The sequence below is a fragment of the Leptinotarsa decemlineata genome, unplaced genomic scaffold (genome assembly GCF_025532065.1).
Source record: "Leptinotarsa decemlineata unplaced genomic scaffold, Ldec_3_MD MMD2_tig00003700_RagTag_RagTag, whole genome shotgun sequence".
Classification (NCBI taxonomy): Eukaryota; Metazoa; Arthropoda; class Insecta; order Coleoptera; family Chrysomelidae; genus Leptinotarsa; species Leptinotarsa decemlineata.
The window spans coordinates 314,788-329,116 of NW_027412592.1; the positions used below are offsets into that span (position 1 = coordinate 314,788).

Sequence of the window (14,329 nt, forward strand, 5' to 3'; positions counted from 1 at the left end):
CGACCTGCAGAATTTATTTCCAATTTTTTCAGAAATGTGAAATTTTTGGGTGGGGGTTCGAAAAATGTTTTCTGTCGAAAATGATTGACCTGGTCGAGATTTATGTCTGGCAGACTGGACCTGCAAGAATTTCTGCCGACCTGCATGATTATTTTCAATGAAATGAGGAATGTGGAATTTTTCCAGACTCAAAAGGTAAGGGTTGGAATTTTTTTTCTCGAAAATGATCAACCTGGTCCGAGATTCATGCCTGGGGGACCCGACCTTCAAGAATTTCCGCCGACCTGCAAAATGTATTTTTAATTTTGAATTGTGAAACTTTTGGGTGGGGGTTGGAAAATGTTTCTGTCGAAACTGATTAAAATGGTCGAGATTCATATCTGATAGACTCGACCTGCAAGAATTTCTGTCACTTACAAGATTACAACAGCAATGTATACTGAGAACAATTTGCTGACCTGTAGACCTGCAAAATAATTATACCCCTATAATAGACATATTATAAAGAACATTTGCTAGCAATCAGCAATTTTAAAAACTTACTAAATGATGGTTCAAAACTAGTGTGTGGATTTCCATATTTTCACTTTAATACAATTCTCATTAAATTATTGGAGTCCCGGCCTGCTTCAACTTTGTAATTTGAATTTAGTCTCTAGGGGGCGAATCTGTACGGCCACTATCAATAGATAATCTGTTTTTTGACTAGATGACCATGTGACTTTGTGTCAAATAGTAAATACACGCTTTGTATGTAGACTCTGTATACAAATATACATTATCCTACTAAGACAGATACAGTGCTCTAAGCTCTAACTTTCAGTGCTACCATCTCTTATACAGTAACTAAAACATTTTTAAATATTCTGATCTAACTAGAAAAAAATCTTTCTGTTCAAATAGAATTCAAGCAATGACAAACCGTTCTTCAATGAGAAATAGAATCTTCAAACAACCACAAGACAAACAACGGCAATACCTATTGAAAAAACCAAAATCTACCAACACCAACTAGCTCAGGTAATCGGTGTTGTCAGTTGTCAGAAAATTATACAAAGTTGAAATCAACATGGCTTTGTTAAAAATAAAAATATCGATTTCAGACAAAATCAAACAGTTTTCAATATTATTCAAAAGTAAAAAATCCCATTATTCTGAAAGAATTTAAAATAACCCCAATTCAGTGGAAGTAACATAAAGATAACTCTTGAAAAGATGATTCATGATTTGATATGGCAACCGTGTTTCGTTACAAGTTTTTGTTTATAAATAAAAGGAGTGAGTATCAAAAGAGAAGTTTGTTTTTGTGGTGATTATTGGATCAGTTGGTGTGATCGTTATAAATTTCTAATAGAGTATTTTTTTTTCATTTGGTGCGTTCTATATTAGTGTCCTGATAAAGGTGAGGGAGTTTTTCCACTTTAACATTTCCGATTAGAATTTTCAGTCCAGGAAAAATTTACTGATTGAAAAAATAACTGCCTACTTCTCATTATTAAATAAAAATAACCATAAACATTAAATTTGCAGATAACATTATGGCATGACCTTGAAAACTAAAACGTTTTTAAATGATTCATCTATAGCTCACTAATTCCATTTCTGGACTAAAGTGGGCTTGATAACTATCCTGATGATGAACTATAAAAAAATATTCACCTGACCAAGTAACATTATCTATCTAACATTGGCAGCCAACTTCATACTAATTTCCAAATAATCCTGTAGAAGGTATTTCCTGAACAGAAGCTAATTTTAAAAAAAAAAAATTCATTTAAACATAGATTTGCAAATGCATTGTTTGCAAGATACAGGATTAAAACTTTTTTGTATTGTTAATATTCCTTATAGGATTTTCGTGAAATTTGGTAATGTTATTTTCAGTGATAATAAGAGGTTCATTAGATACAAATTATTGAGTCCGCAGTACCTATGGAGGCTATATTTTTACATGAATATTTTCAGTACAAAGTAATGGAAAAATTATAAGTTATTCACATGAAACTTATTTTTTTATAGAAGTGAAACTCGACTCAATTTGAGAAATGATGAAAGTCATCACAACTAACATTAAAAGCTGTATTTGTAGTAAATTGTTACTATTAATACCGATAAAGACATTTTTTTATACCATTTACTATTTCTCTCAAGCATAATGAAACTAATAAATGTTCATTAACACTCAAGCAATTTTACTGGTTCCTGTTTTTAAAATAGTATTATTACGGATTTGAAACATCAGGAAGCTACAGAGAAATAAAAATTATTTGTGAGTACCATGAGAAACATTATAAATACTAATACTTCTTGAATTTCACTAGTTCGGACTTCCATTATCTAATATATAAAATGATTTAAAATCCCTGAAACAACTAAAAAAGGAGAATTAAAAATGAATAGCTGAAAATAACAATTATATTGAGCAAAAATAACCAGAAATGAAAGAATAGTGAAATGAAATACAACAAAAAATAAAGTATAAAAATTATAAAGAAATAAAATGAAACTAAAAATAAAAAGTTGAGAGATTCCAAGCCACGTTAGTTCACGACGTTTCGATTGTTAGTATCTACAATCGTCTTCGAGGACGAGGGATTTCAAATCATTTTATATATTAGACAATGGAAGTCTGAACTAGTAAAATTCATCATGTAACATTGTCAATCACCTTCAAATAAACTAATACTTCTTCTTGTTCACTAACACTATTTGGAATTATCCTATAAAATTTATTTACATTATTCCAGATGTGGAAATTAATCTTAACCACCTTTCTTTCAACAACCATTGCCATTCCTCCACAACCAGTTTTGTTCATTCAAAGAGAACCCCACCCTCTCTCTGATGAGTTCATCGAATCAATAAATAGGGCACAATCTACATGGACAGCCGGTCGCAACTTTGAAGAAAACATTTCAATGTCCCACATCAAGGGGCTTATGGGAGTACTTCCCAATCACAAAAATTTTCTTCCACCTATTATGAAGCATAATTTAGAAGGTGTGGAGATTCCCACAGAGTTCGATTCCAGACAAGAATGGTCTCACTGTCCAACCATTCAGGAAATTAGAGATCAGGGTTCATGTGGATCTTGTTGGGTGAGTATCCTTTCATATTTGGGGCTTTTTCTCTAGAATGAGATTATGTGTCCAGTATAGAGATCGATTGAAAGATTTATAACCTCATTCACTTATTTCAGTAGTTTTATTTATAATATGAATGTGGGTTCATCAAAGAATATGTCTGTTCAATTTTACTGAAATTGAAAAATTCAAAGTAACATTATATAAATATTCACATATATTCAGTGGGCATACTTTTGAAGACTGGCTGTAAATAAAATTAACTAAAAGAACAATTTGTTCAGGCCAGTCTCGACTCACACTGTAGGTTAATGGACTGACACCTATCAGAAAACAACTATTCCCCTGGCTAACATCACGAAGGGCGTTGGATTATATCCAACAGGTGTCAGTGCAGGAATCTTCACAGAAGTATTTTCTGCACATGCTCATGGAGATACAACTGCTGGAATTGATTTTAAATTATGGGAACGGGCACACTTGCCAGTCTGTATCTTTGTATCGCCAACAGTATATGCAGGAAATACTTCTGTGAAGATTCCTGCACTGATACCTGTTGGATATAATCCAACGCCCTTCGTGGTATTAGCCAGGGGAATAGTTGTTTTCTGATAGGTGTCAGGCCTTTAACCTACACTGTAGGTAAGTCGAGACTGGCCTGAACAAATTGTTCTTTCAGTTAATTAAATAAACAGTTTACAATTTTATAGTGATCATTGTATATTCCAATAGAATCATCTGGATTAGAGGATTGGGTATAAGTAGGTTGGGTTTATAATGAGTTCTTTCGTTTATTTATTTGTCTTTCCTTATGAGCAACAATCTTCAAAAGTCAATACTTATCTAAGAGTTAATGAGATGACATATGAAAAAATATCAGTATATTCAGGAAATCTAATATTCATTAGTCCAGATCAAAACGTTTTCTTTGGTTTCATCATGTGTGGGTCTTATCCATCATAAAATATATTCTCATAATTAATAAATTGATCGATGTAGCCATTACTACGTGGTAGGAAATCATAATGAAGAAAAGAGAATGAATGCAACAGAAGGAAATTCAAATAATAATAATAGCATATCATCAATAAAGTAATAAATATCACTTGAGGTTTGTAAAACTGAAAATACTAATAACGACAAAGAATGAAGTTACCTCTTTAATTTGTTAAACATTCTTCTATGGTGAAGCAATTTCTCAGGATAAGGTAAGTTTTCAGCCATGATTTGAAAACTGATATATTTTTTGAATGTTTTAGAGTTATTTTCTTCAATGTTTAGATTCCAGACTTTTTTATTTTAAACATTTTGAAGGAGCAAGTCTTTTGATATAGTAGAGTAGCTGTTTTTCTTGGTTCAGTATAAACAATATGAAGAAATAAATTATATTGGCTGGTATTATAGTCAACAACAAATAATAATTCTGCTTTGATTTTTCTTTGTAAAGTTGTTATGAGAGACCAACTAGCTGAAACATATGTAACCTCTTTACAAATATTTATGAAATAATCAGTGAAGGGAGAGCAAACACGTGACTTGAAGTTCTTATTTGGCTTATTCATTTGATAAAATAGAAATCATTGACCCATGTGTAAACAGATTTCTTATAGATGAATGAATGCAGAAAATCATGTAGAATGATGATAATGATAATAATATCACACCCTAAGTTAAGGCGTGCCGCTGACCACCAAACAGCACTGCCTTGATAGGATACGAATGTTAGTGGCTGCTAAGAAGTCACTAGTGAGGCTAGCGAGAAGTATTGCGGAAAATCTTACTTTCCGCGAGAAGTATTGCGGAAAATCTTACTTTACCGCGAGAAGTATTGGGGAAAATCTTACTTTTCGCGAGAAATCTCGCTTATTTCATAAGCCTCCATGTGTTGTAGACAATTTGCCGATAGCTGATCAGGTGGAATCCTTCTGGAAGGACATCTATGAACACCCGCAGCCACTCAACTCAGACACTCCAGCCCTAGCGCAGTTCGAAGCTTTCAGCAGAGAGCTTCGACAGCCTGAGCTCAATGAACTGCGCAACCCGATAACCTGGATGACGTTCGAAGAGCCCTTGTGGATTCCAATGCTGCTCCAGGCCCAGATGGGATGGACACTTATTGGTGGAAAAAACTACCAAGGACCACCGCCATCTGCCCAGAGTTTTCGACTCATGGCTGGACGGTGAGCAGACAATTTCCGATTGATTTGTCGAGGGACGGAGCATTCTCATCCCCAAAAGCGGAGATTTATCGATTTCTAAGAAAAACAGACCGACAACATGCTTAAATTCGTGATTTACTAGCACGAGTGTTCGTACGGAAATATGAACAGAGAGGGTCAAAGAGAGGAGTCTCTGGATGTAAGGAGAACCTGCTCATCGATAGATGTTTAACACAAGGCTCGATACAGTATAAGCGTAACCTCAAGCCATAGCTTGGATCAATTACCGCAAGGCATTTCATACATCGCGTGCATTTGCTCAGATGCCTTGCGGTACCTGAACAACTGATACCACTCTGGCGGACTCGCTTCACCATAGCATCTTGTCAAGCCAGAGTCCAAACAGGGTGGGTCACTTTCAGAAGGGGTGTATTTCAGGGCGATTCCCTGCATCTTACTATTGCTATTATCCGTTACGCTCAGGAATACTCAAAGGTATAACTGTGGCACCACCGGAAACCGGAGGCACAGGATCACCCATTTGTTTTATATGGATGATTTTAAACTTTATACTTCTGGAGAGAGGGATCTCCATCGATCCTCGAGGGTGATGAAAGAGTATACGCATGCTATCGGTATGAAATTCGGGATAGACAAATGTGCAAAAGTCCATCTCAAAAGAGGTCGAAGCGGGGACTACGTAGAGTATGTGCAGCTTGTAGATGGAACTATTCTACACCATCTGGATGCCGGAGAAACGTATACTTACCTCGGGGTGAAACAACGCCAATCACAAAAGCTAACAGCAGTGAAGAAGTCTCTCCGCGGTAAATATCAGCACAAACTCCGACAAATGTGGTTATCGGAACTGTCGGAGAACAAAGTTGCTGCAAGTTGGAGCATTTCTCTTTAGGGCAGCTGCGTGAGTAGCTGATGAACTAAGTTTAGCTTTCGATACTGAACGAGGTGATCACAACTCTGTCACCAAGTCAAAACCCGTTCAGCAAAAGGCTTATATAAAAGCTGCAGACATCACCACACTTCTGCAGCAACACAAGGATAAGCCAATGCATGGGGTCTTCTTCAATGACATTGAAGACCTTGGCTTATTAAAGCGCGTGACTTTCACTTACCTCTGGTCGAGTGGGCTGAAGTCGGAAACTGAGGGTTTCATCATGTCCTTCCAGGATGGTGTCTTCAACACCTTAGTCTACTGCAGTCGCGTGATGAGTGTTGTGGTTCCTGACACAAGGTGCAGTGCCTGTCGCGAGGCGTCCGAAACCCTATTGTACTTGCTGTCAGCATGTTCAGCATATGCGCCCTCGACCTATATCCACCGACATAACGCGACCCTAAGAGTGCTTTATTACCACCTACGGTAGTCTTACGGTATTGACGAAACACCGGTGTTGCCCTACGCTCCAGGGGATATTGAATCCGTTGTGGAGAACGAGAAGTGCCAAATTTATTGGAACTATTTGTTCCCCACCCTCAGGCTCATACAAGCTAATAAGCCTGATGTAGTCCTTCACGACCATCACAGCAAGACAATAATTGTCATGGAGTTTTCAGCTCCTGGCGAGGGGAATATCGTCAGAAAAGAGGAGGAAAAACGGATAAAATATCGAGATATTCTCTCCGAACTCAGCAGAATATATCCAGACCACTCTGTCAAGATGATTGTTCTGCCTATTGAAGTCCTTGGAGGAATGATGCTCTCTCTACTCTCGAATCTCAAAATCATACCGGCTTACTGCACTAAGGCAAAAATCTTAGCCGGGCAGATGCAGTGTGGGGAGTGGTCGTTGGTTTATAATGCTGGCCCACCTTCACGAATGGATCGGGGCTGAGTAGTTCATAAACATATATTATTATAGAACTCGTACTCCACAATATACTGAAACTTATTCGAAGTTAACTCTGCTGACTGTGCTCTCAAATGCTATTTGACAGTTATGATATATTATAAACTTAGTTCAATACAAATATTTGGTGCGTGTTGCATCATGATATCAATTGTCGATTAACACCTGCAATTTGTTAAATTTGTGCGAAACAGTTTTCTCTTACTCCTAGTATTTGATGGCTATGTATTTCGAATCAAGTTATCATACTCTGTTGTATCTTCAAAGTAAGTTCATGGGTGGAACCTCGTGTAGTAACTCTAAGTTCTGGCGACTATTTTTTTTGTTGTCTGAGAGCCAAGTACCTATCCTTTTCTTCCAAGGGTTTACGAAATCCCTTGTAGCTGTGGATCGGTGTACATTGGCAGCACGGAGATAATTGTAAGTACATAGCTCTCTGAACACAAGGGAAATTGTCCCTGAGGCAGTGAATTGCAACTATTTTACAAGTAGAATGGTTACATCAAACCTTGATTGTTTTCAAAGTTGAAGATGGAATTTTTTTCTTTCTTTGAGCTATTCTTTGAAAACTTCAGAAAATATCCTCGTTAGAAAAATTTGAAAAATTAAATTTTCCATTTATTTATGTACAATCAAAGATGAAGATAATTTTAGAAGAACCAGTAAAGCATTGAATCAATTTTGTTCAAATATTCCACTTGGTTTGTTCTCTTTACTCAAAATGGTATTTAATTTTTTTTACATATAAAAAAGAAAGTAATACAAATTATGAAATTATAAAACAGAAACAAAATTCAATTGGCGCTCCAGGGCGACTTGATTGATTCCAGTGGCGCATTTGCTTTTTCAGCTGCAGGAAAACCCAGAAAAAACCTGCAGCACTACATCATCAGAAGATCTTCTGAATATAGAACCCTATACTATTGCTGAATACCTCAGCCATACTGTGTGACATAATCTATCTTACTTACTGTTTTTGCGATTATTCTTCAGAAATAAAGATATTTATTATTTTTATTATTATTGTCCTCTCTTTCATAGAATGAAATGTATGGTGTCTCCAAATATTATAGTTTATCAAATTGACATTGGAAAATTAGAAATAATTGCAAATTTAAAAATAAATTTTTGTGCAATACCGTTTTCTTTCAACTTTTTTTTTCAAAAATAGTTACAATAATTCGCTTTCAATAAAAAATAAATTGTTTCATTGATGAAGCATTTTGTATTTGAAAAAATGGTTCAATGCCTTATTCATCTTTTCTTTAATTGTTCATAAAGTGATGGAATATTTCATATTTTTCCAGCAAAAATCTTTTCTGAAATTTTCGAAGAATATTTCCAAGAAGAAAATATTGTCGAGGTTTTTATGTAAACCTATAACTTGTAAAAAAAAATTGATAATCAACAAAATCATAATTGTGAGAAAAATTGCGATAATTTTTTTTGCCAACTCAACCGTTATTTCAACACCTCGAAACGTGATTCGATCACCAAGTGATCATCTTCAAGGGGAAGATCAAACATTACTACACCATGGGTTCCAGACAGTGCATCACAAACTCATTATTATTCATTCAACTATCCACCAAATTCTAATTTTTTCATTCCTTAATATTCATGGGATAAATTTTTTTGTGGAAACGACCACTCAATTGAAACTATAAATTTTGGTGCTACAGTTTCGTGAGGTAGGATTTTTTTTAGGATATGTTCACTATCTTTTTTGTTTAACTGAATTGTTTTTGACTTTTGTTAACACTGGGCTCAAATCGTATATCACTCTGCGAGAAATTACAAATCGAATGACAATAATGAATCAAAATTGCTGTAAATAGCATCGCATTCACTTTTAACTTACAACTTTTTGAAAATGGGCAAGTGCAAGTATGTACTTTGTTTGAAACAGACATTTTTTTGCAAAATGGTGTTAGGGACCGACTGGTTCAAGAGTAACCTTCATTAACATTTTTTTTGTAAATTGTTACTTCAAAGTTATTTTTAAGTCATCTAATTTTATTGATTGAATATAGATTATTAGCAATACTGTTTGTTTCTTTTTATTGGTAATTGTTTTGCTAATTTGGAAAGTTGACCATTGCCTCCAATCAGCTTCAATCCTGATTAAATGTTTGCTTATTTATGTGGCTTTCTGTTATTTTGAATCATTAATTATTGCCAAGATATCATTGCAGATGATTTTTCAACTCGATATCTTAGGATTTAATAATTTTCCTATGATACACATTTTCCTTATCTCAGTATTGGCCTCGGTGATTGACCAGAGACCTTTTAGGTAATCTTTTGAAGTTATCACATGGCAAATAAGTTAATAACAAATGATAGACGTTGTTATTTATTTAAATCAAAGGGAACATTCCCATTCCTTAGAAAGATTTTCAATTGATTCGGAAATATACTCAAAGATAATGACAAATTGTCAAATGCAGAAATAAATTTCAATTGTTATACAATGATGGTATCTGCTTCGTTGCACACCTGTTACAAAACCAACTGGTAAACAAAATATATGCATTTGAATGTATTTAACCAGGCTTTTTTGTTATATTGTTACAAAACTGTTTACTAAGCTATATCACCAACCACTAAACTGTATAAGATCCAACAACTATTTATCAGAGTCGGTAAATAAATACTGAAATCAGTAGAGTTGGTTATGATCAGAAGTGATGATCACAACTTATCATGAACCCACATCTACCAAAACTCTATTTCCTCCTTAAATTACATGCAACCAATTTTCCAGTCAGGCCTGTGGTGTTGTTCACTCGGTCTTTCATAATGACATCATCTGCCATTCAGAAATGACCAAAGCTAAAATCACAAAGTAATAATTCAAACCTATATTAGTCCAGTAGTAAAACAGGAAATTTTAGATTTGCTTTCAATTTGTCTATCGCAAAATTATTTTCAATTTATGTACAGATTTTATTCTTGAGGTAAATAGCTAATAATAAGTCTGCTGAAAATTCAATGGATAACCTACATAGATAGATAGATCTTTATTTGCTCCGGTTACATATAATGTACACATATAAACTTCGAGGAGTGTGGAACATGTTAGTAATAAATAACAAATAGATAACAAATAAAAGCTTTACATACATAATCAACATTGTCACACGTAGTTTCAAGACAAAAAAAAAATAAAATCAGGCATATATAAATAACATTCATATAGTTAGCATACTATCATTTAAGAATTCCTGCAAGCTATAATAAGGTTTTTCTACAAGGTAGTTCTTCAAACGATATTTCATTGTTGAAATTGGAAGATTTTTTTGAGTGAGTGGAAATTTATTGTAAATGTTTATAACGCTTTATAACGTTTATGTATAGTTGCATTTCTTCATTTCTAAGATTATTCATTGTTCTGGTGTTGTATACGTGATATTTTACAGTTAATGAAAAGTTCTGATCTATTTTCTGTTACAAATACTACTGCTTCATATATGTTTAGATTCATCAAAGTTAAAATTTTGGTCCTAATAAAAGTTCTGCAGTTATCGTTTTTTTTTTTCATCTTGTAGATTACATATTGGAGTTTCCCCAGAATATAATTCCTTTCTGCATACTATGCTTATATTCAATCCTAGATTGAATATAAGCATGGTATGCAGAGAGGGCAGGTTCGGTTGAGATATGTTCCGACAGTATTCTCAATGCATAGCAATATTTTGAAATATTTTTTGATAAATAGTCTATGTGGATTTTTCCAGTCCAGTCTCCTATCTATCAACCGTCCCAAAAATGTTACCTGATTGCATGTTTATATTTTGAATTTTGATTATTATATTCAAAGGTATTCAACTCTGGCAAGGATCTATTTACGAAATGAATTATTTGGGTTTTGTCAATATTAAGTAGTAGGTCATTTGCTGTGAGGAAATTCTTTAGTACATCTAGCACATTTGTTGTCTTTGTCATGACCAACTGAGAGTACTTTTCTTTTAAGATGACCGATATATCATCAGCATATTATAATACAATAAGTTTATTAACTACATTTGGTATTTCATTTGTGTACAGTATATGTAATAATGCGCCTAGGATGGATCCTTGTGGCACACCTTTTTTCTAATCACAATTGATTCTAATTTAATTATCCCCGAGATGTCATTTTCAATCAAATGTTGGGTTTTGTTTGTCAAATAGGATTTGATTAAGTCCAAAGATGTGCCTTTGATTCCATATTTATCATGTTTTTTGCATAAAATTTCATGGCTGACACTGTCAAATGCTTTTGACAGGTCAATACCCAAAGTTACAGTACAATCATCTTTGTTCAAATGATGTTTTTCAGTGTCTTGATATATTGTTTGTATGGTTGATTTACCTTTACGGAATCCATTTTGTTCTTTTGCTAACAACAAATTATCATCTAAAAACTTGAGTAAACGTTTGTTCATGAGCTCTTTAAAAATTTTACTGGGATTTGGCAATAATGATATGGGTCTGTAATTACTTTCTTCATCTCTGTTTCCTTTTTAAATATAGCTTTAATAGATGCCACTTTCAATACTTCTGGGAATACTGCTTGTGAGAAACATAAATTTATAATATAAGTCAAAGGCTATGATCTCTGCTGTTTCTTTCAATAGACACATAGGAATCTGATCTTCACCAAGAGATTTTTTATTTTTCAGTTGTTTAATACATTCTATTATTTCAAGCGGAGTGGTAGGTTCAAAGAAAAAAGCATCATCACATTCTTTAATTTTTGTATAATCTGGGCTATCTGGTTTATTTAGGTCAGAGCAAGCTTCAGTAAAATACTTATTGATTTGATTTACTATGATTTATAATAGCATGATTCATAGATTAGTCAATGTTCCTCTTTCAATAGATAATTTTAATAAAATATTACACATAGAAAATAAAGGTTTAAAGCTACATCATTTGGAAGCAATGGAGATTATTAAACCTAAAAATTCAAACATTTTACTGAACAACCAACTGGATTTGAATAGATAGATAGTACTGATGAAGAATTAATATAATATGCTCTAGATAATCATAATTGAATATATACCTTAGGTATATAAAAGTTGAGTAGATGCTTTAGGTAATTATGATCAAGTAAGTACCTGAGGAGTAGTCTCATTACAGGGGTATATATATATATATATATAATATATATATATATATTATATATATATATATATATATTAGAGTAAGGAATGAACTTTTAATATGTTATTTAGTATGAAAAAGCTACTATTAGCAAAACATATAGTGTTTTTTAATAAAGTTTATAGAGATCAAATCATAAGGCGTAGTTCATGAAACCGTACTTTATATTTTTTTCAATAAAATCATTACTTCCAATTATTTTCAAGGCCTTTGGAGCAGTTGAAGCAATGTCAGATAGAGTGTGTATCCATTCTGAAGGTTCTGTCAATTTCCATTTTTCTGCCGATGATCTTGTGTCTTGCTGCTGGACATGCGGAATGGGATGCAACGGAGGATTTCCAGGAGCTGCCTGGAACTACTGGGTACGAAAAGGGCTGGTATCTGGAGGACCTTATGGATCAGAACAAGTAAGTTAGTCAAATATGTAGGTTAAAATTCAATAAAACTTGATTGCAATGACTTTTTCTTAAAAAACATTTTCTTCATCAAAGCTGAACCTTAATATTATTTAAAAGATTTTTTTTGTGGAGGACTCAATATTTTTTATTTTTTTTACATATAACCACTATGTGAAAAATAAACTAAGAGAAACATAAACGTTAACCGAATTTTCATAAAAACATCTAGTGTATGTATTCATGTAGACTATCGCATATGATAACTGTAAATTTCATTATTTTGACGTGTCAAAAAAAATACAGCTATTCACAATTGAGGCAAGAGTGTTAAAGTAAAATATACCACTAAAAAACTAAGTATAGAAATTTAATTTTTATAAATTGTTCTGTTCAATTTGTAGACAAAATCGATAAGTACAACAGATTACTGACTAATTGGACTTTTCAATGGTTTATATTATGCAGTAACTTTTTGGGGTAAACTTTCAAGTTTACTCTTTATTACACTTCAACAGATTCTCAATTTATTCAACTTTGTTTATTTTTATGAATAAAGATGCCATAGGGCAATGTATTTTTAAGAAAACACATTTTTATCAAATAAAAATTATTCATTTTTCATTCATTAAAACGTGTTGAATTTGAAAAAAAATAAATAAATCAGAAGATATCAGTCAATTGACAGTTTAATGGCACAAATTAGTAGACAGAATTGGAAAATTAACATGTAGGTATTTCTGCTGAAGGTTAGCATTTTGTTTATGAAATGATGTAAAATATCAAACAAGGTTAATATGACTAATATTAGCTTATGTAATTTCACTTATTAAAGTAAGTTATGCTATATAATGTATTATACTGGAGTTTCATCCCAACACCGAGCACGTGTTTCAATCACCAATTGATCATCTTCAAGAGGAAGATTGAACATGTGTCGAGGTGTTAAAAAATAATGATTTGGTGTTGAAATAAATACTATAATAATTTATTTATTACACCAACGGTTCCAAACTGTGCATTACAACTATATAATGTGTTAAAAATTCAACCAGGCAACTGAGTTTTCCTATTGAACTTGTGATGGATGGTTTATTGACAAATTTTGTCAGTCTTCACGATAAGATAATATAACAATTCTTGTGAAAATTTTGATTGGATAGCATTTCATTATTTTATTTTCACTTTTGTTGCTTCTTGCATCAGTTCAAGAAGTTGATGAACCTGTTCATCTCTGAATTGATCCAACTCTTTCTCTGATAAAGGAACTCCTAATTTCTTGGCACTAATCTGGGAACCTCTAGGTCCACTACAACCTCTCTGGGGACCTCTAAGCCCCAGCTGCTCTGCCAGGATGAGTGCATAATTCTGAAATTAAAAAACTACATGTTCCACATATGGTACATGTTTCAAGATAGAACTCACTGTCCATTCGATAATAAATACTTCAGCTTCTTTTTCACTGCAAACCTTGTGCCTCTTGAATTCATCCCTGGTATAATTTGTCCCTATTATTTGTAGTTCCTCTGGGAGACCTCTGTGAAGTTTGAGTATTGTTTTGTATAAAATCCTCGCTCTTTGAATATTCGAATAATTCATTCTAAAGATATATGTATCTTCACAGGTAAGATCTGATCATTTTTCACTCATCACACCCATATTAACTGGTTACA

General features: G+C 33.3%; 1 protein-coding gene across 1 annotated transcript; it reads left to right on the plus strand.

The window, feature by feature from the left end:
- The first annotated feature begins 1,261 nt into the window (after positions 1 to 1,261).
- LOC141483518 (cathepsin B-like) lies at positions 1,262 to 12,699 on the plus strand. Its single transcript, XM_074178196.1, has 3 exons — positions 1,262 to 1,402; positions 2,748 to 3,098; positions 12,468 to 12,699. The coding sequence occupies exons 2-3, from the start codon at positions 2,748 to 2,750 to the stop codon at positions 12,675 to 12,677; spliced, it is 561 nt and encodes a 186-aa protein (XP_074034297.1). The 5' UTR covers positions 1,262 to 1,402; the 3' UTR covers positions 12,678 to 12,699.
- The last annotated feature ends 1,630 nt before the right edge of the window (positions 12,700 to 14,329 follow it).

Coding starts and splice junctions, on each gene's coding strand:
- LOC141483518 (XM_074178196.1), top strand. CDS start 2,748: ATGTGGAAATTAATCTTAACCACCTTTCTTTCAACAACCATTGCCATT. Junction 3,099..12,467: donor GTTCATGTGGATCTTGTTGG/GTGAGTATCCTT, acceptor ATTATTTTCAAG/GCCTTTGGAGCAGTTGAAGC.